This window comes from Mercenaria mercenaria, chromosome 13 (assembly GCF_021730395.1).
Source record: "Mercenaria mercenaria strain notata chromosome 13, MADL_Memer_1, whole genome shotgun sequence".
NCBI lineage: Eukaryota > Metazoa > Mollusca > Bivalvia > Venerida > Veneridae > Mercenaria > Mercenaria mercenaria.
In genome coordinates, this window is record NC_069373.1 from 56,196,638 (window position 1) to 56,221,231 (window position 24,594).

Consider the following 24,594-nt stretch of genomic DNA (forward strand, 5'->3'; position numbering starts at 1 on the left):
TTCAAATCTCGAACCATTACCCTGCTAAATTTCTAAGATGGACTGGTCTATCATTCAATTGTGCAGTACCATTTATAATTCGGAGGGGTGTTCACTGAAAATTTACTGACTAAAATAGCAAACAGTGCAGACCATGATCAGACTGTATGGATGTGCAGGCTTGGTCTGCACTGGTCACAAAGCCAAAATCACTTGCCATCAGCAAGCTAAAGGTTAAATCTCTAATCAAACTAAACCACTACAGGGTTGAGTGTCTGACTGGAAAATTACACCACAAACAGGGTTTTCCCGGACGCAGGTTTTCTGCGTCCCTGACGCGCTTTTACTGCTTTGAACTCGCATTTTTAGTGCCTCTGCGTCCACTGGACCCGCAAAATCGGTCACGAAACTCCTTTGCACTGAAGCCTCCTTTGCGCAGATACTCATGTAAAATGCGCAGTTTTTTACCACCGGGACCATCCCCGAATCGTGGGTGCTCATTATACACAGGTATAGACGATTTTCCAACTTCAAAACAAGTTTTGTTATCGATGTTCGCCATTTTGGTAAAGGAAAACTACTCTCCGCGCTAACTGTCATCGCTAAAATCTAAAATTGCCGTTATGTTCCGTAAAAGTTCGAATGGTTTATTTTTTTATTAAACAAAATTAATTTCATATAAATTTAAAGTATTTTGATGAAAAAAATAAATCACAAAAAAATTATTATACTAATTAAGGATCGAGTATTATCTTTAACCGAGATAAAACTGTGAACAACATAACTGACACGAGGTGACACCTTAATTGCCGGTAATTACTAGCTATTTGATCATAACAAAAAGACTATCACACCTTTTGTAATCGGTCTGAATTGAGAAGCTCATGCCATTTTGAAAGATACCATTCCAAAATATTGAATCAACTGCTATCTAAATTAAAAAGATACAATTAAGTTCATTCGTTTTTAGGGTAAATTTTTATAGTAATAATGTCCATTTTCAAGATAAATAATTTGTGGACCCCCAAAAATTATTAGGGACCCTTAAATTAGCAGCCATGGGAGTCCATGGACTCCCAAATAAAAAACCCAAGGGAAAACCCTGCACAAACCACATTCACTAAAATGAATGCATCCACTCTAAAAAAACAAATGATTCATTCATAATTTATTACCTTTAGCACAACACATTTAAACTTTGGTATTACTGTCATAACTTGTAAAATATCTGTTCACGTCGCATAAATGCCAAAGATATCAAATAATTTTGAAATATTTGCAGAAAGTGCAGGGTAATGAATAACAGGACATTCACCTTGTAAAGGATAGCAAGACTGTTTATCAGAATTTATAATCCTTGGGGAGATTTCATTAATTCCATAGAGGATAACACCACTTTATGGGAGATTTAATATCCTTTGGGAGGTTTCATTAATTCCAAATTCTCTAAAACATAATTTTAGGACGTAAGAGACCATTTTTCGCTACACACGAAAAACATATTGAATTTGCACTTCTACAAACTAAATTTCAAGAAATCATCAAACACAGTTGCTTCTTGGCTCTGTATTCATTTAAGTTTGAAGTATCCGAATTGCTAAAATTACTCTTTGCCCTATATTCTGAAATCTTGTATGGATTTTTATCAAACTTGTTACACAGATAGTATTAACAACAACAAAGAGTTATGCCAGGTTTGGTAGCACTGCAAAGTACATTACAGCGACTTAATTTTTAGAATTTTTCAGTATAAGTTCTAAATTCTAAACTAAGAATGCTAATAAATACAAGCCCTGATGTGCATAAATACAAGTCCTGAGGCCCTGATGTGTATAAATACAAGCCCTGATGTGGACAGATATTGGAGGTTACACTGAATTTCGAGGTTATACCAATATCGCAATTACTGATAAGCTCTACATTTCAGAAGTTACTTTACAACTTACTTGAACTTGTCAAGGAGGTATTCAACAAGTCTTCTGAACTTTGGTTCTAAATCGGGTTCTGTCAAAATGAACTCCTTTGAAACATAATTTGTCAACACAAACTGAAATTGAAAGGAAACAACAGAATTATTGTATGTTCTTGAAAATGGGGTTTCAAATCTTCTTAAAGTCATTTCTATTGATACACAACATACTAGCTTCAGTGTAAAATACTGAAGAGGTTCAACAATAAAGATTGAAGCTTTTATTTGAATACTTAGACATCCTGAATATTCCTGCTACACTGAGTCCACAAAAAACAAACAAAATTCCAATTTAGTTTGTTTGTCTACATCAGTCAAAATTCATGTCTAAACAAAATAGCTGTTTTCGCCAAAAGCATGAAATTTAAAGCCCACAAAATTAAATGATTTCACAGTGCCTTTTAACCTTTACTTGTCTAAACTTCTAAAATGGACTGGTCCGTCATTCAATTTGGGCATTACCACTTATAATTCAAAAGGGTGTTCACTGAAAATTTACTGACTGAATAGCAGATGGTGCAGACCATGATCAGCCTTCATGGCTGAAGATTAATAATATTGTTGTGCTCCTGTATTTGAAGATGGGATTTATTGCTATTTATTGTGTTATGTTCAACGCTTAAGTCGACAAAGATTCTTACCATTTGAAAATTTCAAAACAGTGAACAGAATCAACCAACCAGGAACCCAGTCTATGAAATTAAGTTTGTAGACCAATCTTAGATTGCTACAATGTCATTTGTTAATTTCAAGAGTGCGCAAAGAATCAACCAATCAGGGTCCTGTTTATTAAGTTTGGAGACATGTCCTTGATAACTACTTGTAAATTTCAGGACTATCCATAGAATCAACAAAACAGGGATCTAGTTAATGAAATTAAGTTTGGAGACCAGTCTTTAATTACTGAAATGTCAGTTGTGAATTTTAAGATTGTCCACAGATCAACAAATCAGGGACCTAGTTTATATAGTCCAGTTTTGAGACAAACCTTAGATTACAAGAAGTCATTTAAAATCTCACTTTGTAACATAAGACCCTGATGTTAAGCTTTCAAAGTGGTCCAAAAATTAAGCTTTCTAGTCTTGGACAGATTTATTCACCATTAAGCCCTCATTCTTCAATGACTCTTAATACAAGGAAAGCCACAAGAGACATTAGAATTTATGTGAAAACTGAACCAACCAATACCTATTAAATCTAACAGCAGACACCAATGTCACTGATCCTGTCTTCCATTAGTGTCCAAGTCAGATTCTTCAGTAAAGTGACCTTCGTCTGGGGAATCTATTTTACTAAGCCCTTTGCTACAGCCATTTAATTTGTTTGTATCATATTTTTTGTTTGGCTGTTTTGGATTTAGAACTGTTTTTCAACAGTAATTCAGTGGGGGGAGGGGGGGGGGGGGGGGGAGTTAGGAACCTAACCAATGTTTCTGAATTCTGAACCAGTACTAATCTGTTTTCAGCAAGTAACTGCAAACTTCTCTGTATGAATCACAGGTAGAAGAAAAACAAGAGCTGTCCGTAAGACAGCCAGTGCTCGACTATTCGAATTGTTGTCACAGAAGCAGGAATATTAATCTAATGTTAAAATGTCAATAGAGTCTCAACCACAACTTTAACTAGAAGTTTTCTAAGTCCAAAAGGGGGCATAACATGCCCAAAATACAAGTCAGAGTTATGAGACTTGATGCAATCAACTAGCTTTATAACCCGAAGACACATGTGAAGTTTCAATTTACCAGTAATATCTGCATTTGTTTTGCAGACGCAAAAATTTAACCAGAATTTTGTAAGCCCAAAAGGGGCATAATTTGCCCAAAACACATGTCAGAGTTATGGGATTTGACCCAGTGAAGTTGGTAATTGACCTAGGAAAAGAACAAGAGGACCATGATGGTCCTGAATCGCTCACCTGTTCCCACATGACCCAGTTTTGAGTATGACGTCGTTTTTTCTATTATTTGACATACTGATCTAGTTTTTGAGCTCATGTGACCCAGTTTTGAACTTGACCTAGATAATTCTGACCAATTTTCATGAAGATCCATTGAAAAATATGACATCTAGAGAGGTCACAAGGTTTTTCTATTATTTGACCTATTGACCTAGTTTTCGAAGATACGTGACCCTGTTTTGAACCTGACCTAGATATCATTAAGGTGAACATTCTCACTAATTTTCATAAAGATCTCATGAAAAATATGGCCTCAAGAGAGGTCACAAGGTTTTTCTGTTTTTATTCCTACTGGCCTAGTTTTTGACCGCACGTGACCCAGTTTCGAAACTGACCTAGATATCATCAAGATGAACATTCAGACCAATTTTTCATGAAGATCCATTGAAAAATATGGCCTCTAGAGAGGTCAAAAGATTTTTCTAATTTAAGACCTACTGACCTAGCTTTTGACCTCAGTTGACCCAGTTTCGAACCTGACCTAGAAATCATCAAGATGAACATTCAGACAAACTTTCATACAGATCCCATGAAAAGTATGGCCTCTAGAGAGGTCACAAGGTTTTTTTATTATTTGACCTACTGACCTAGTTTTAGATGGCACGTGACCCAGTTTCAAAATTTAACTAGATATCATCAAGGTGAACATTCTGACCAATTTTCATGAAGATCCATTCAAGGGCATGGCCTCTAGAGAGGTCACCAGGTTTTTCTATTTTAAAACCTACTGACCTAGTTTTTGATCGCAGTTGACCCAGTTTCAAATTTGACCTATATATCATCAAGATAAACATTCAGACCAACTTTCATACAGATCAAATGAAAAATATGGCCTCTAGAGAGGTCACAAGGTTTTTTCATTATTTGACCTACTGACCTACTCTTAGATGACACGTGACCCAGTTTCGAACTTGTGACCAACTTTTATGAAGATCCATTCATAAGTATGGCCTCTAGAGAGGTCACAAGGTTTTTTTATTTTTAGACTTACTGACCTAGTTTTCGACCGCATGTGACCCACTTTCGAAGCTGACCTAGATATCATCAAGATGAACATTCAGACCAACTTTCATACAGATCCCATGAAAAATATGGCCTTTAGAGAGGTCACAAGGTTTTTCTATTATTTGACCTACTGACCTAGTTTTTGAAAGCACGTGACCCAGTTTCGAACTTGACCTAGATATCACCAAGGTGAACATTCTGACTAATTTTCATGAACATCTTGTGAAATATATGGCCTCTAGGGAGGTCACAAGGTTTTTCTATTTTTAGACCTACTGACCTAGTTTTTGACCGCACGTGACCCAGTTTCAAACTTGACCTATATATCATCAAGATAAACATTCAGACCAACTTTCATACAGATCAAATGAAAAATATGGCCTCTAGAGAGGTCACAAGGTTTTTTCATTATTTGACCTACTGACCTACTTTTAGACGGCACGTGACCCAGTTTCGAACTAGATCTAAATATCATCAAGATGAACATTCTGACCAATTTTTATGAAGATCCATTCATAAGTATGGCCTCTAGAGAGGTCACAAGGTTTTTCTATTTTTAGACCTACTGACCTAGTTTTTGACCGCACGTGACCCAGTTTCGAACTTGACCTAGATATCATCAAGGTGAACATTCTGACCAATTTTCATAAAGATCCCATGAAAAATGTGACCTCTAGAGTGGTCACAAGCAAAAGTTTACGGACTGACGGACGGACGCACGGACAACGGACGACTGACGCTGCGCGATCACAAAAGCTCACTTTGTCACTTTGTGAAAGGTGAGCTAAAAAATAGGTTTCAAAGCTATATGCTTTTAAATGATAGCCATATGTACTTGCACGCAGAACTTTAACCAGGATTTTCTAAGTTCAAAAGGGGGCATAATTTGGCCAAATTGCATATCAGAGTTATGGGACTTGATGCTTTCACCTAGTTTCATAACCCTAAAGACACAGGTGAAGTTTCAATTCAATATCTGCATCAGTTTTGGAGATAGGAACTTTCCTGTAAAACTTTAATCAGAATTTTCCAATTCCAAAAGGGGGCATAATTTGCCCAAAATACATGTCAGAGTTATGGGACTTGACCCAGTAAGATTGGCAATTGACATAGAAAAAGAAACAAGAGGACCATGATGGTCCTGAATCGCTCACCTCTTCCCACATGACCCAGTTGATAAACATTCAGACCAACTTTCATACAGATCCCATGAAAAATATGGCCTCTAGAGGTCACGTTTTTTCATTATTTGACCTACTGACCTACTTTTTGAAGGCACGTGACCCAGCTTCGAACTTGACCTAGATATCATCAAGATGAACATTCTGACCAATTTTCATGAAGATCCATTCACAAATATGGCCTCTAGAGATGTCACAAGGTTTTTCTACTTTTAGACCTACTGACCTAGTTTTTGACCGCACATGACCCTGTTTCGAACTTGACCTAGATATCATCAAGATGAACATTCAGACCAACTTTCATACAGATCCCATATAAAATATGGCCTTTAGAGAGGTCACAAGGTTTTTCTATTATTTGACCTACTGACCTAGTTTTTGATGGCACGTGACCCACTTTCAAACTTGACCTAGATATCATCAAGATGAACATTCAGACCAACTTCAGGGCACTCGTTTGGCCATTTTTGGGGCCAAATATGGGCCCCATTCCCCTCAAAAAATAGTATGTTTTTTTCCCCTTTCTCAGAAGAAAATTCCCCTGATAATAGGTTGTTTGACACAACTAGATATGAACTCTCTTTAAAGTTATATTATAGTGCCTCTAAGGAAGGTTACTGCAGCAATATAGTTACATTAGTTAGAAATGACTGAAAACAGTATTAATAATGTGAAAAGTAGTAACTTTTATATGGCTAAAAACTTCCCCTTTTTGTCTCAAAATGACGGAAAATTCCCCTTCCTGAGGGTCTGGGTACCTGTCCCCAAAAGTTGTCTAGTGCCCTGAACTTTCATACAGATCCCATGAAAAATATAGCCTCTAGAGAGGTCCCAAGGTTTTTCTATTATTTGACCTACTGACCTAGTTTTTGACCGCACGTGACCCATTTTCGAACTTGACCTAGATATCATCAAGGTGAACGTTCTGACCAATTTTCATGAAGATCTTGTGAAATATATGGCCTCTAGAGAGGTCACAAGGTTTTTCTATTTTTAGACCTACTGACCTAGTTTTTGAAGGCACCTGACCCAGTTTCGAACTTGACCTACATATCATCAAGATGAACATTCAGACCAACTTTCATACAGATCCCATGAAAAATATGGCCTTTAGAGAGGTCACAAGGTTTTTCTATTATTTGACCTACTGACCTAGTTTTTGACGGCACGTGACCCAGTTTCGAACTTGACCTAGATATCATCAAGGTGAACGTTCTGACCAATTTTCATGAAGATCTTGTGAAATATATGGCCTCTAGAGAGGTCACAAGGTTTTTCTATTTTTAGACCTACTGACCTAGTTTTTTAGGGCACGTGACCCAGTTTCGAACTTGACCTAGATATCATCAAGGTGAACATTCTGACCAATTTTCATGAAGATCTTGTGAAATATATGGCCTCTAGAGAGGTCACAAGGTTTTTCTATTTTTAGACCTACTGACCTAGTTTTTAAAGGCACATGACCCAGTTTCAAACTTGACCTAGATATCATCAAGTTGAACATTCTGACCAACTTTCATAAAGATCCCACAAAAAATGTGACCTCTAGAGAAGTCAGAAGGAAAAGTTTACGCACGGATGGACACACGGACGACGGACGCTGCGTAATCACAAAAGCTCACCTTGTCACTATGTGACAGGTGAGCTAAAAATAGGTTTCAAATAGCTTTTAAATGATAGCCATATGTGCTTGCACACAAAACTTTAACCAAAATTTTCTAAGTTTAAAAGGGGGCATAGTTTAGCCAAATTGCATGTCAGAGTTATGGGACTTGATGTAATGACCTAGTTTCATAACCCCGAAGACATATGTGAAGTTTCAATACAATATCTGCATTAGTTTTGGAGATAGGAAAGTTTTACATGCAAGTTCCTAAGTCCAAAATGGGACATAATTCGACCAAAATACATGTCAGAGTTATGGGACTTGATCTAGTGAGGTTGGTTATTGACCTAGAAAAATAAAAAGTAAGTTTCAAAGCTATATGCCTTTAAATGATAGCCATAAGTACTTGCATGCAAAACTTTAACCAAGGTGTGACGCCGGCACTGACACCAGGGTGAGTAGGATAGCTCCCCTATTCTTCCAACAGTCGAGCTAAAAATGAATTCAGTAACTGACACAATGTCTTTTATCAAATTATGATGGAGTACATGCCATGCCTAAGGACTAAACTCATCACATTATGATCCATAGATCTGCACACTCCCTGTTTATCTAAGTGGAAACATACAACTTGCAGTATGGTACACCATTATACAGCTATCAAAAGGAATTCAAAACACTGCAGCAGACCTACCTCATCTTGCATGGCTTCTCGGTAATAAAGCAATAAATTGGTTTCTGTCTGCGGATTCTTCAAGACAAACTTGATCCTTCTCTGCACTGCCTGAGATGTCTTGTCGTTGGATACTGCCTGAAAACACATTTTTCTCTTTATTAGGAGACCCTATATATGGCTTCTAAAATGCTGTGAAAAATCTTGTCTGGCTGAATTAATTCTGTTTTTCAATGGTATTCCTGCAGCCAAACTTGTATATAAAGATCATGCATACGAAAGCCAAAAACTGACTTTAAGGTGATGTGCTAATCACACATTTAAATACAACAGCAGATAGAGGGCAGCAATGCTTGACTATTCAAAGGCCTTCCCACTACAAAAAAGTTATGATAATGAAAAAAAAACTCAGAAAGAAACAAGAACAAATGGGGCAACAATTCTGAGTTGGAAGACTTTCCCTTTTTTACAGGTTACATCAAGATAATAACTGTTGAAAAAGGGGCATGAGTGTGAAAAACCGAACAAAGTCATGGGTACTGTGCACTGCATGTCAGAACATCACAGTGAACAAGCATGATCAGTTTCAATCTTTTCCCACAGGTGGTTCCTGTGTTACCAGCTTACACACAAAAACATAATATTAACCAAATAATTGCTAAGTTGAAAAAGGGGCATAACTTTTTAAAAGGCAGTGGCTAGGTAGCCGGTTCCGGCTACCTAGACCAAAAGTCTACGTAGCCGGTTCTATTATATATGTACATATCATATATGAACACAGAAGTCAAGGTAGCCGGCTTTAATAAACATTGTTATAAAGGATCATTATGTAAGTTAAATAAATTACAATTTTGTGACTTATTATTTACTAAAAATATGTGATTTACCTGTTTATTTCGCCGTATTTACGCACTTGTATGATATCGGCCCATATTATGTTATGTTTATCATTAAATGATCAAAGTGTCGTTATCGTCGTCGGCATGTTTAAATGGCATGTTTATTAATTAAAAGTAAACTTTTTAATAAAATTTTGTAGTTTGTTGTAAATTGAAAAAAATAAATATTAAAAATTGATAGATGATTTCAATTGCCAGCGATCCTTTAGAATTTAGTCTTTTGATATGTACATGTAATTATACATTTCACATTTATCACGCTACCTTAGAATAAATGTTCAAACAAACAATTAAAACCAATCAAGATCATTGACTTATAGACAAACCGGCGAAGAAATTAATAAGTAATTAGTTAATTAATTAAAGACGCACATAGAAGTGCGAAAGAGATGATTACTTAAAATTTTCACTTAAAAAAGGCATAGGAAATGATCAAACGCCATTATGTTCAGTAGAGCCGCATCATTTTATGTACGATGATACTCTTTGTTTTATCTTTTCTTAACTGTTTGTTTTGTTTTCTTTAAAAATTGAATCACTGTATCTTGAATATGTATTGAGTACATTCTAACATAACAAAATTTCCGCCGATATGATATAAGTGCGTAAATATGGCAAATTAACAGGTATTTAACACAAATAATCAACAATAAATCACAAGAAATGTATTTTATTTAACTAATATAATGATCCTTATAATCCTTTATAGATACAGTTTATTAAAGCCGGCTACCTTTACTTACATGTTTCATATACGATATGTATAAAGAGCCGGCTACCTAGACCTTTAGTCTAGGTAGCCGGAACCGGCTACGTAGACTAAAGGTCTAGGTAGCCGGAAGCGGCTACCTAGCCACTGCCTTTTTAAAAATCTAAAATATAGTTACAAAACCATGGTTGAGTACAATAGCTCTTCCTTTTCTATAAATGGTCGAGCTGAAAATAAACATGTTTAAATTGAAAATGAAAAATGTAGTCATCAGAGACAGGTGATTTCTGTTTACAGGTGGTGTTAAGCATAAAGTTGTCTCTATATGGTCATCCATTGACCCAGCATGCTCTCTAGATTCTGAACAAGATGTCCTGTTTTTTCTAAAACAAACTAACAGCTTACAGCTTTGACAGATGTAGCATGTATGGCTAATTTTATACCATATTTTTAGTTTAGTAAAACTGACAGAAAGGCTAGAATTTGGTTGTTTTGCAAATGTTCATGCTGGAAAAACAAATCTGCTTTTCAAGGGAGGTAATTGCTCTTTTTATTCAAGGGAGGTAATTGCTCTTTTTTAAGGTATTATGAACATAATTTATAACATATATTTAGTCAAGCTGTAACAGTGAATATACCCCTTTCACAGTATCAAACTCCAGTGTCCAAAGTAATAAAACTATGTTTGGAGACCAGTCTCAAACTTCAAGCAACTGATTGGCTGTTTCTGATCACATTTTTTTCAATTGACCAATGGTAAAGCAGCATTCTAAGATTGGTTATCAATCTCAATTTTATAAAACTGAATCCAGAACTCTGAATTAATGGTCTCTTTAGCAAGACTAAGAGAAATCTTGATCAAAGACAAACCTTTCCTGTGCGAGTTTTAATTGTACTCTAAAAAACACCATTAACATCATGACTGAAAAAGACTTCCTGGGCATTTCATACAATAGCGGAATAATTTCCAAGTGGACAATTAGCTGAACTGTAATCCTGGAGCTCTATCTTCCTTGATAGTTTACTGCAGCAAGTAATGGACTTTCTTTCCATAAACAATTTATGTAGGCAGAAGGTGAGTGACCTCAGAAAATTGTAATTTTTGGAAGAGTTGTGACAGATGAGAATCATGGCAAAAAATGGACAGAATTGAAAATGTCAGTGGCCTAGGATGCAATAATAGTTATTGTTATTGTCAATGCCAGGAAATAATAACCCCACAAATGGATGGAATAATATGTTAGTAACCTAAAATAAAATAATAATTACTACTGTTGTCAATGCCTGAAACTATAGTTGTGAATCAAGACCCAAACATAATAACCAGACAAACAAATGGAGGATAATGTTAGTGACCTGTTAGATACCGAGTTATAACTGTAGTTGATGCCTGAAATAGTGACCCAAACATTATACAAACCAGCCAAATGGATGAATGGGCAATGTAAGTGACCTTGTGTCAATTACAATCATTACTGTTGTCAATGCCAGAAAGAAGAAATGTCAACAATGACCCAATACAGTATCTCGAATTCAAAGGGAAAAACTATGGGCGGCAGTAACTGCCAAAATTAGTAAACATACAATCCATTCATAAACAAGTCAGTCAGTGCAGTGCATTTCAACGTCGTCTAGTCTAAAATTCCACCCTGTCCAATATATTTGCATTTATACACATTGCATTTTGAAACCATTTAATGCAAAACTTCATTCCACCCATTTAAACATGGAACCAAGCATTGAAAAACTTGTTGCGATGCACCGTAATATGAAATCATCCAACAAAACTGGATACTATGCAGCTCAATGTGAAGCCATTTAACAGAAGATGAGTATGTGCAGTGTAAAATGAAATGATTTATACAACTTTACGCCGTCTAATGCATATTGAAACCTCTTTGTGTAATTAAAAGTGGTGTATAAAAACTTGATGCCATGCAGTCCAATGTGAAGACGTTTAAATGTGTGTGTGTATTGGGTTTAACACCGTTTTTCAACAGTATTTCAGTCATGTAACGGCGGGCAGTTAACCTAACCAGTGTTCCTGGATTCTGTACCAGTACAAAACTGTTCTCCGCAAGTAACTGCCAACTTCCTCACATGGAAGACGTTTAAAGCAACATGAGTTCGTGCAGTGTAAAATGAAACCATTCATTAAAGCTTGGCACCATCTAATGCATACTGAAACCGTGTTGTGTGATTTGGAGCGGCGTATCAAAATTCTATGCCATGCAGCCAAATGTGAAGCCATTTAATGAAACACCAGTACGTGCATTGTAAAAGGTTAATAAGACTATCAGTTCGTAAGTTTGACCTGTTATAAATATAGATTTTGGATCAGTTTTACATAAGAATATCTTAAAATTTGTCCTAAAACCGACCTTGTTGTAAAATTCTAAAATTTATTTTACACAGTTCCTGCGATTTATCTGAATATTAAAAGGAACCTTATTTTCGTGAAACATCTTTCTCCTTAGTTTAAGCTTTGTCAGAAGTTATTTTGTTGTTATGTGTTGTTAACGAAGGATATACTGAGGTGACTTTTGTCATTACTGAAGGTTATACTGAGGTGCATTACCTTTGGTTATAAATACCATCCTTGCCTCCAAATTCAGATAGGGCACAGAAATCTATATTTGTTCAATCAAGATTCCAATCAAATTATTTCCTTGAAACCTTCTAAGGCAATTATTGTTAATTAGTCTGCAGAAACTTTGTCTACAGTCAAACAAATTGGCAGCTCAAATTTTCACTGTCAATCTAAGACAATAAATACAGCAAGTTGAAAGTAACCAATATACAGATAACAAGAGCTGTTTGTTAAACACAAATGCTCCCCATGATGAAGCAAAAACCATCTTTATTTAGTTTGAGGAATGTAGGCCAAAGTACTCTTTTAAGCTAATGACAAAAATAATTTTTCAGTCTTAAGGTCACTGCGACTTTGATCTTTGACCTACTGACCCCAATGAAAGGACACAGTTCATCCACAGACAATCACCCTATGAAGTTTAGCCATTGCAAGACCATGTATTCTCCAATTATTGATCAGAAACCAAATGGTCCAACAAAAGACAGACAGACAGACAAACATTCAGACAATGATTGAAATGTCACAGAGTTATGATTATGAATATTATTTTTGATGAATTTAATATTATGCATTATTAATATTTGATAAATTTTTAAGTAGTTGTTGGGTCAAATCATGAATGCACAGCAGCTGCATATTTATTATGGTCTGGACAGAATTAAGTATAGATATTAGGCAAGGTGTGAGCTAATTGAATGTACATAGCTTGTCTTTGATATAACATAATGTCCATGCTGGTTTTGTCTAGAAAGCAGCATGATCTACATACTGCAATTTGGTATGGTATTACTTGTTAAAAGTCACACATAGGTGAAAGTGCCTTTGATCTTTAGTTTTGGTGGGAAAAGATGGAATCATCATTAGTAACCTAATTAATGAATATTGACAAGTTATCTATTCTTTTACAAAGGCATTGATTGGTTAAGAAAGGGTCAGCCCTGTGAAATATGATATCTGTAGGTGTGGCTAAGTTCAGAAGCTGCTGAAGTTGTAAATTGTTGTGGTCAGAAGATTTGAAGACTAAGAACTGTTTAGGTCAGAATACTTTTAGGTTTAGAACTGTTTAGGTCAAAATTTGGAGTTAGTTCAGAAATTAAGAAATTATGCAGAAAATATTATTAATGAGATAATGAAGTGAAAGATTTAAATAAGGTTTTGGAAATATATTTTGTTATTAATTATGATGGACATGAACATTACATATATATCATAGAACCATAGAAATAAAAGGAACATAGTAAAATGGAATTGTTGGTTGACTTATTAATTATCATAATAAAATCAGGAGTTAATTCCCTTAACTTTACATATGGTGCGAGAATCTAAGTGGTAGTGATTCCGAGGAATAGAGTCAAAAACATGGATAAAAACTGGAATTATGTTTGATAAAGTTCTGTTTGGATTACTGTTTACATCCACGTTGTTAAGATTACAATGCCAAGGGCACAGAAAATGGAGGGCTATGCGCCAAAATACGAAACATCAGAAAGTGCACAGTTTTATATCCAAAAATTTGAAGGACTTTCAAATATTAACCAATGGACAGAAGAACAGAAGTGCATACAATTATGCATAGCATTACCTAAAGAAGCAGAATCATGGTTCATGAATTTGAAGCCAGAGGTGAAGAACAATTTTGAACAGTTGAAACAGGCATTTGTGACTCGGTTTGGTAATATAGAAAATAGAGCGAATCTCTTTAAGAAATATGTGAAGGCCAAACAGGGACTTGATAGTGTTCAAAATTACGTGGAATCGATTACGAGTTTGGGACGTGATTTGGACAAAAGTGATGAGGACATTATTGACAAAATTATACATGGATTAAATTATGACGTAAAAAGTCATGTTATGATGAAAGAGCCTCAGTCGATAGAAGAACTTGTAAAATATGCAAAAATGGCAGAGAGTGTTGAAGGAAATAGCCAAAACAAAAGGACTTACAGGAATAATAATGTGACAATAAACCAAAGTGAGGCAAGCAGACCATTTCGAGGACGCGAGATAGAACATACAGGAGATGGGACAAGACTGCCAATATTCAGCAGCACAATTTAGAGTAATACAAAGATGTTAGCCTTCCACTGCTATAACCTGAAGTGAGGTGTTAAATGATTAAGATGGAATCTATTTATTGATGTGTAACTACTATTTATATATTATTCAAAATTTAAGTCATGACGCCTTTTAGAAACTTTCATGGGGGATGGGAAAGTACTTGCATATACAATTTATATATATTCCACCTTGTTATTTTCAACTTTACGGTCTGTGTTATTAAAGCATTAAGTGGCACCCAAGTAATAATTATAACTACTTAATTGAATAAAGTCGACAAAACTAAGAACATGACATGAAAATACTCATGTTAGTAACAGAACATGATAGATAAATGCTACATAGCAACAGCAATATGAAATTATCTAAGTTCTAGGAATCTATAGTAATATTCTTGGGTTGGACAGGCACAAACACAACTGAAAATAGGAATACATCATTATAAAATTTTGTCAACAAACAGTGTCATAATATTAAGTGGCATACTTAAGGTTGCAAGCAGAAATTATGATTGACCTGCAAAAAAAAAAAGAGACAGAGACATACATGTATAGAGAACAATAAAGTGTTATATAGTGTAGTATCTCTTATTGTAATTATCTATACGAAGACTTTTTTATGAAGATGATTTTTGAGATACTTACATGGTTATGATTATGTTATGATATTTGCTTTGTTTTCTTGCTTTATTTTATTGTTCATGTTCATCAATTTTGAATCAGGTCTTCTTCATTGATAGTATGTTTCATTTGTATATATTATGTATGATGTGAAATTTGAAAAGCCCGTTTTAAGTTTCAAATGCACACCTTATCTATTGAAACTTTCATTTGCTGAAAATTTGATTATTTAATGTTCAATTCCTAACTATGTACATACTTTGCTAGTATCATATGTTTAAATTGCTACCTGTTGATATTTCTGGACATTGCAAATCTTACTTTAATGATCTTGATTTGCGGAGCAAATTTTTGAAGGAGTGAGGATATGTCACAGAGTTATGATTATGAATATTATTTTTGATGAATTTAATATTATGCATTATTAATATTTGATAAATTTTTAAGTAGTTGTTGGGTCAAATCATGAATGCACAGCAGCTGCATATTTATTATGGTCTGGACAGAATTAAGTATAGATATTAGGCAAGGTGTGAGCTAATTGAATGTACATAGCTTGTCTTTGATATAACATAATGTCCATGCTGGTTTTGTCTAGAAAGCAGCATGATCTACATACTGCAATTTGGTATGGTATTACTTGTTAAAAGTCACACATAGGTGAAAGTGCCTTTGATCTTTAGTTTTGGTGGGAAAAGATGGAATCATCATTAGTAACCTAATTAATGAATATTGACAAGTTATCTATTCTTTTACAAAGGCATTGATTGGTTAAGAAAGGGTCAGCCCTGTGAAATATGATATCTGTAGGTGTGGCTAAGTTCAGAAGCTGCTGAAGTTGTAAATTGTTGTGGTCAGAAGATTTGAAGACTAAGAACTGTTTAGGTCAGAATACTTTTAGGTTTAGAACTGTTTAGGTCAAAATTTGGAGTTAGTTCAGAAATTAAGAAATTATGCAGAAAATATTATTAATGAGATAATGAAGTGAAAGATTTAAATAAGGTTTTGGAAATATATTTTGTTATTAATTATGATGGACATGAACATTACATATATATCATAGAACCATAGAAATAAAAGGAACATAGTAAAATGGAATTGTTGGTTGACTTATTAATTATCATAATAAAATCAGGAGTTAATTTCCCTAACTTTACAGAAACAATATGCCCCTCTTGTTTGAAGGGAGGTGAGCACAAGAAAAATATAGGTAGCCATATGACCTAAAAACAGGAAATTTTCAACACTCACTTTAAAACTTATCTGAAAAATATACAATAAATTTCATTCTGGATAAGAATAACTAGAAACTTCTTATATAACAAAAAAACGTGATTTGCTATTTCTGTATTCCATGACCTACCCTATGAATTATAATATCTGCAATATGACCAGGAGTTTGTCATGACCTACACAATATGTAACAACCAATCACTGGAAGGCTGATGTATATGACATCTACAAATAATAACAGATGGCATTCCTATGATTGATTCCTACTGATATTTCTACTAAATTATGGTGAATATATGATTTCATACTTAAGAAAGGCCAGTTTGTTACGTTCCTGCCACAAATTCGGTAGCATGTGCTTTTCCAGTTAATAACATTAATTATAACAGATATGCTAAGGCCGCGACTGACATTCCAAGATCCACAATGGAAAAGCTTAAGCCTAACCTAAACGTATACATCAGCAGTTAAAGGGGTAAATTCAGAAATAGTCAAAATCGGCCTAATTTCAAAAATCTTTGAAAATCTGTCAAATGAAACATAAATATGTCTTTATTCATAATTCATTACTGTAATTACCTTTTTTGCATGTTTGTCGCGTTTCCGGGCTTTTTATCACGCCTACCCAAACACACTTTTGACGTCATTAGGTTTGATTATATTTAACGTCATGTCGTTGTACAAAACACGTATATATAGTCTTATCCATTTTATTTGTAGTTTGCGCATGAACTCCTAATATCCAACGGACAAAGGCCGTTTTTCACATTTTTCTTGCTTTTAATTACATATCAGCCGTATGACAATATGCTTAGTCGCGAAAACATGTGACAAATTGACAATTCGGGAACAATTCATTTAACTCTAATTATAATACTTTACCCGTGGCAATAATCAGTAACGTTGAAGTGGAAACTTGAAATTATGTTTTCTACCATTTTCAGGTGTTATCCCAACCTACCATATGTAGGTCAGGTCTCGTGTTCACAAAATATTTTCAGTCTCGGCTGAGATTGATAATGAAACTTTATTTGTCATTTATATCTAAACAACATGTTTAAAACTAAATTTAAAGTTAATAACCATTTTCAAATGATTTTTCAATATTGATGGTCAGTTTCAGTTGGAATTAAGTTTTGAAGTTTTAGAAAAATTGATATTGAAATTTCAAGCTTAAACTCGGCTGAGACCGAAAAATGATTTGTGAACACGAAGCCAGGCTAGCCAATCTTGAACACTGCGCGACCTCAAAGAAAAATGAAATAAACATTCTTTTTGTGACTACGTATGTCCGGGAATAAAATGTAAGAAATCGCTATTATGATAATGTAGAGGATTTTGTTTCCTTCATTATATGACTATTCTATTTTCGTACCTCTTTTAAAACGAATTCACTATAATGATTATCATCATCATAAAAGCAATCGTTCACTGCTTGTAGGTGAAGTCGGGAATATTCGGGTTAATTTATTGAGCAAACTACCAAAAGTACCTCCTGCGCCTACACCAAATGCTATATTCTTTTTCCTGCAAACCGACATATTCAACAAAGAAGAAAAGAAATATTATGAAAGAAGTTTTAGAAAATACTAGAATAAACAATAGTGTGTTTGATGTGTATTACTTTTTAACAATCATTACGAAACGAGTTTTTCCAGCGCCAGCGAAAAGACCGAGAAATATATAGTTACAATGTGCAAGAATTGGTAATATTGTAAATAGGAACATGGAAATCTTGAATAGTTTCAGCATTCCTTACATATTGACCAAAGACGGAAACAAAATTCAGACATATTAAAATTGTTAGTAGAAAGTGTAGATTATTTTCAGAAAATCAGTAACATAGTTACATATAAATAATACAAATCGCCAAAATTATATCGAAATTTTGCCTAAATAAAATTGAATCCATATTATGCATTGTAAATGCAAATCTAATTATGAACTTAAAGAAGTTATGACAGTCGTTTATACATGTTGCAAAGTAGAACGAACGCAGGTGCAACGTATGTTAACGTGCCTATCCTCTAAATTTCGTTTTGAGACAGAATATCATATTTCTTGACAATAAAGAATTTCACGTACATGGTCAAACTTCAGACTAAACGTATCTGTATTAAAACTGAAATGCAGCTAACATTTCCCTACAAACAAACGACAAGTTTAATAAAAAAAATTTAAAAATACATATCTCCAACGTATGGTAAAAGATATTTAAGGTATAACACAGAATACCAATTTTAAACGATGACAGTCATGACCTTGGTCTTCTATCAAGACGCCGGACTTAGAAACTCTGGATTACAATTTCATTCTCCAGCTCCTTAAACGAATCCCATTTACAGGAACTTTGTGTGTTTTATGAAATCCAAAGCCTTAAATAATTTACCATTGTTCAGGAGTAACGCGGTTGAAACCAAGGTCAACCTGTTTTACACTAATGTAGAAAAAAAATAAAGATAACTATTCATTTTAATAGATAGGTACAGCATTCAAATTAGTCAGCAGAAACAAGAGCGGTTCAAGAGGGGGCGACCTCTTTAAAACCTTGCGGGTATACATTTTATAACATAAAGTTGAAACATAAGTAATTCAACACACAAAATCTTTGGCTAGTTTCGCTCGTAAAAATATACATGTAAATAGTATTCATAACTGCTAAAGGTCTTGAACGAAAGTTGAGTTTTAATCAACCTTCTTTCTTTTTACAAATTTAAAAGCTCACAATGATTGTGTCAAATATTAAGGCCCTATGTGTGTGAAGTATAAGCTGGATTGAATCACTAAGGTGTATTGGCGTATGTTTTTTCCAAGGGGGCATGTCCCCATTCTGCACCCCCGCTTTACCATAATCAGCCCCATTTAACGTTTCATTGAAATGAGTAATTGTAATTTAGCATTACGTGAATAAGACTGGGATGCGTACAGAAGGATATTTAAAATTTTAGCCAATTATTGTATCATCTTAAAAAAAACAAGAGTGCCAGAATGTCACAATATACGCCCGTCACAGCAAATTTCTTTACATTAGCACCTGTATTTGCAAATGGAATTTTAATTTTCTAGTTGTTTACAATGTTGTTTTTTTTTTAGAAATTATTGTAATTCTTTTATTTTTCTAAGTCCACAAAAAAATCATTACCAGGTCAAGATACCTTAAAATACACCCAAAATTTGAAAGTAACATCAATGTTGTACCACAGAAAAGTGGTCTTGGTTTTTCCCTACGGTCAATTATAAAAAAATTACAATGTAAGTTATTTATAGTAACAACTAAGGGAAGTTAATCTTTAAAGTAAAAAAAAAAAAAAAAAAAAAAACCCCCCCCCCCCCCCCCCAAAAACATTCTAAGTCCACACAAAAATCCTTACCAGGTAGAGATAGCTCAAAATACACCTCAGAATTGGATGTAACATGCATGCTGTACTACAGAAAAGTGGTCTTGATTTTTCCCTACGACTTGTAATGAAAAAGTTAGAATATAAGCTATTTATAGTAACAGCAAAGGGAAGTAATTCAAAAGAAGGGACCAGTGCATGACACTCCGTCTCAAGATGGTGTACAATTGTGCCAAGTTACATCAAAATCCCTCCATGCATGAAGTAGAAATGCACCGGATAAGTCATTCTTGTATCTGACCTTTGGCCTGTAAGTGTGACCTTGACCTTAGACCTAGGGACCTGGTTCCTGCGCATGACACTCCGTCTCATGATGGTGAACAACTGTGCCAAATTGTATCAAAATCCCTCAATGCATGAAGAAGAAATGCTCCGGACAAAGTTTTCATTCTTGTATCTTTGACCTCTAAGTGTGACCTTGACCTTACCCCTAGGGACCTGGTTCTTGCGCATGACACTCCTTCTCATGATGGTGAACAATTGTGCCAAGCTACATCAAAGTCCATTCATGCATGAAGAAGATATGCTCCGGACAAAGTTTTCATTATTGTATCCTTTGACCTCTAAGTGTGACCTTGACCTTAGACCTAGGGACCTGGTTCTTGCGCATGACACTCCCTCTCATTATGGTGAACAACTGTGCCAAGCTACATCAAAATCATTCCATGCATGAAGAAGATATGCTCCGGACAAAGTCATTCTTGAATTTTTCATTCTTGTATCCTTTGACCTCTAAGTGTGACCTTGACCTTAGACCCAGGGACCTGGTTTTTGCGCACGACACTCCGTCTCATGATGATGAACAATTGTGCCAACTTTCATCAAAATCCCTCCATGCATGAAGAAGATATGCTCCGGACAAAGTCATTCTTGAATCTGACCTTTGACCTCTAAGTGTGACCTTGACCTTAGACCTAGGGACCTGGTTTTTGCGCATGACACTCCGTCTCATGATGGTGAACAACTGTGCCAAGTTTCTTCAAAATCCCTCCATGCATGTAGAAGATATGCTCCGGACAAGGTCTGTGGACGCCGCCGCCCGCCCGCCCAACCGCCCATCCGCCCGCCAGGGGCGTTCCCATAATACGTCCCGTTTTTCAAACGGGCGTATAAAAAAAGATTAAACCTTTAAAAAATGATATATAACATACGTCATATAGTAGATCTATCAGATCTAATAAACGAATGTGGACTAGAGTTCTAGTAAACAATTTAAATAAGCCTAAACGTTGTTTCATTTTCGAGTTAAAACATATTTAAGTAGGCTACATTATTGAAAGAGCCTGGTTACCTGTAGGCCTAACGTATTTTTCCATATTTTCTACTCAATATGAGTTCAAATTTAGTAATGTTTTAGGAATAAAGATGACCTTATTCAAGAAAAACTTCTTAAAGTACTGAGAATACACAAAGTGCGGGTGGAAGAAACACGATGTAAATATCTTCCTACTTTCCGTTGTGTCTGCGTGTGAACTTCGAGTAATTCGTTGTTAAAAATTCGTCTCATATGTTTCAAAGATAAAAAAAATGTCTTCTACAATAACTAATAAGAACCGGCATATTAACACATTCAATGTAAATTCCTGTCAGACAGCGGCAGTAAAATGGTTTTGTCTAGTTACTGTAGCATATTGCGTGCCGTTCACATTGCAACTTGTACTGCTAGTTGGTGGGAATTACACCGTGCACCGGTAATGTATATTGCAGCCATTTCCTGTCATTTTCTAAATATACCCGGTACCATTTCTTTCTACCTGAGGTCGTACACCTACATGGCCCTGCTAAATAAACCTAAAAATAGCAACCTATTAATTTTACAGAGGTCATCAACATATTGCCCAACACTGGTCACGTAGGTGTACTACGCTAATTTGCAGTTTTTGAAAATGCAAGGACAGTTATAGCAGAAGGCTGTATTTCAAACTTGGCTAAACAGTAAGCATTTATTGAACTATTTTCTTAACGAGATAATCTAGAAATCCCATAACAAGCGAGTTTAAACTTCGATTTTTTAGGTAGATTCTACAAGTTAGAAAGCAAATACAATGTACACAAAAAAAAAACATCATATTAAAATGAGAATTTATATTTATTACCAATGTTAGAATTATTCGAGACATTTAGGCAATTCAAAAGCAAAACATTTTGTTCATTTTGCGCATATCGTATTGATGGTGCGTGATATGCGAATGAGACAATAGTTAGGCGATTACGCAGTGATACTACGTCATCAAGTATACACGTCATGATGCTTGGTATCTTCCTGGAAAAGTATACAATGTGTATGTATGAGAAGGAGAATGTTATCTCTTTACTTCAGGATGAATTATGAAAATAAGGATTAAAATAAGTGCATTCAGAGCATAACGTTGCATGCTTATGAAACAACAAGTTTTGTCTCTATGTTTCATTAGTATGTTTCGAATTTCGCCTGAAATTCACGAAGAAAACAGATTTCGTGAGTGGAAATGATGTCAACACTGGACTGTGATTAACTTGACGTGTATTAAACTTTTGGATTAGAAAACTAGGAGCTTTACATCGCGTCATATTCATATAACTTGTAAGTACTGTAGACCTAATTTTATTGTTCTAAGTTTAGATATTGACCATGAGTACTAAGTGGCAATTCGATTATCGTTTTAAATTAATGTCTTGATTGAAAGTAGATTTTATTTCCATTTAGAATAGACACAATGAGAGATAATTAATTGAAGTAGACCATATTAGTAGATCTAAGCCACTTAATTTTTAGAAGATTCTCACGTAAATTGTCGCGATATGTCTACGTAACGCTTGAACTACGAATGAATTCAGGCACGTTTTGTGTGAAAATAGGCAACGGAAAAGTTCAATTTTCACCAAGAGCACAGGCCTCGACCACAAAAATATTACCACAGGTACGGACGAAATATAATTGTTATTTAAAAAATACTTGCTATTTTGTGGTTGAGGCATGTGCTCTATACGAAATTTCCATTGAAATGTGGCGAAATCGGTGAAAATATCCAGAATAGTTGTTCAGTACCAAGTTACCCCTCGCAGTTTTCATATAAAAACTCAAAAGATTTCATCAAAATATCTAGCAAATAAGAGATCAATAGTTGAACTTACAGAAAATATGGGTTTTATCAAAAAGTGTTAAATTTTAGAATTCGCAATTTTTTTAGGCCGATTTCAAGCCTTCGTGGTCTTTGCCCTTTCTTGTTAGACGGCAAATCAACTTAGCATATGAAGCTTGTTACCGTAATTCCTACTGTCCTACTGTCTCTGAAGGAAATTAAGATGAATTTGTACTTAACTGTTCCGCCTACATAATCTATTACAGGGTTTTTGTGAAAGTGTAGCTTTATTCTGCAAGATCAAGAGATATGAATAAACTATGTATCATTCTAAAGGTCTCCATGGGTGAATACAGGATCTTTCCAAATTTTTAAAATATCGACATTGAGAGGAAGTGCAGTGTATAAGAACTATAACTCTACTTTGCTTACATTTTCAATTATCTCCCCTTACTTTAGTTATCTGGGCCATAACTCTATAATTTCTGTAGGGAACTTACTGACACTGCATACAAAGGACATTAAGGGAAAGTGCAGTGTACAAGAAACATAACTCTAACTAACTAACTATATGAATAAACTCCCTTTATTCAATTTACTACCAATTATATTGCCTAAAGAATAACTCCAAGTGCAATGAATCAGATGTGAGTATAACAAAACATAATAAACAAGAGGACCATGATGGTCCTGAATCGCTCACCTCTTCCCACATGACCCAGTTTTGAGTATGACATCGTTTTTTCTATTATTTGACCTACTGACCTAGTTTTTGAGCTCATGTGACCCAGTTTTGAACTTGACCTAGATATTATCAAGATAAAAATTCTGACCAATTTTCATGAAGATCCATTGCAAAATATGGTCTCTAGAGAGGTCACAAGGTTTTTCTATTATTTGACCTATTGACCTAGTTTTCGAAGGTACGTGACCTTGTTTTGAACTTGACCTAGATATCATCAAGGTGAACATTCCCACTAATTTTCAGGAAGATCTCATGAAAAACATGGCCTCTAGAGAGGTCACAAGGTTTTTTTATTATTTGACCTACTGACCTAGTTTTTTATGGCACGTGACCCAGTTTCAAACTTGACCTAGATATCATGAAGGTGAACATTCTGACAAATTTTTATGGAGATCCATTCACAAGTATGGCCTCTAGAGAGGTCACAAGGTTTTTCTATTTTTAGACCTACTGACCTAGTTTTTGACCGCACATGACCCTGTTTCAAACTTGAATTAGATATCATCAAGATGAACATTCAGACCAATTTTCATACAGATCCCATGAAAAATATGGCTTTAGAGAGGTCACAAGGTTTTTCTATTATTTGACCTACTGACCTAGTTTTTGACGGCACGTGACCCACTTTCGAACTTGATCTAGATATCATCAAGATGAACATTCAGACCAGCTTTCATACAGATCCCATGAAAAATATGGCCTCTAGAGAGGTCACAAGGTTTTTCTATTATTTGACCTTCTGACCTAGTTTTTGAAGGCACGTGACCCACTTTCGAAATTGACCTAGATATCATCAAGGTGAAAATTCTGACCAATTTTCATGAAGATCTCATGAAATATATGGCCTCTAGAGAGGTCACAAGGTTTTTCTATTTTTAGACCTACTGACCTAGTTTTTGACCGCACAT

General features: G+C 35.0%; 1 protein-coding gene across 1 annotated transcript in view; it reads right to left on the reverse strand.

Moving 5' to 3' along the window:
• LOC128547945 (uncharacterized) overlaps positions 1–24,594 on the reverse strand; it is a 322,495-nt gene that overhangs the window by 289,162 nt on the left and 8,739 nt on the right. Inside the window, exons 4-5 of the mRNA XM_053521894.1 lie at positions 8,391–8,507; positions 1,926–2,026 (exon numbers count right to left, since the gene is read on the reverse strand). Of these exons, the coding sequence (XP_053377869.1) occupies positions 1,926–2,026; positions 8,391–8,507 (218 nt within the window). The remainder of the gene's footprint in view (positions 1–1,925; positions 2,027–8,390; positions 8,508–24,594) is intronic.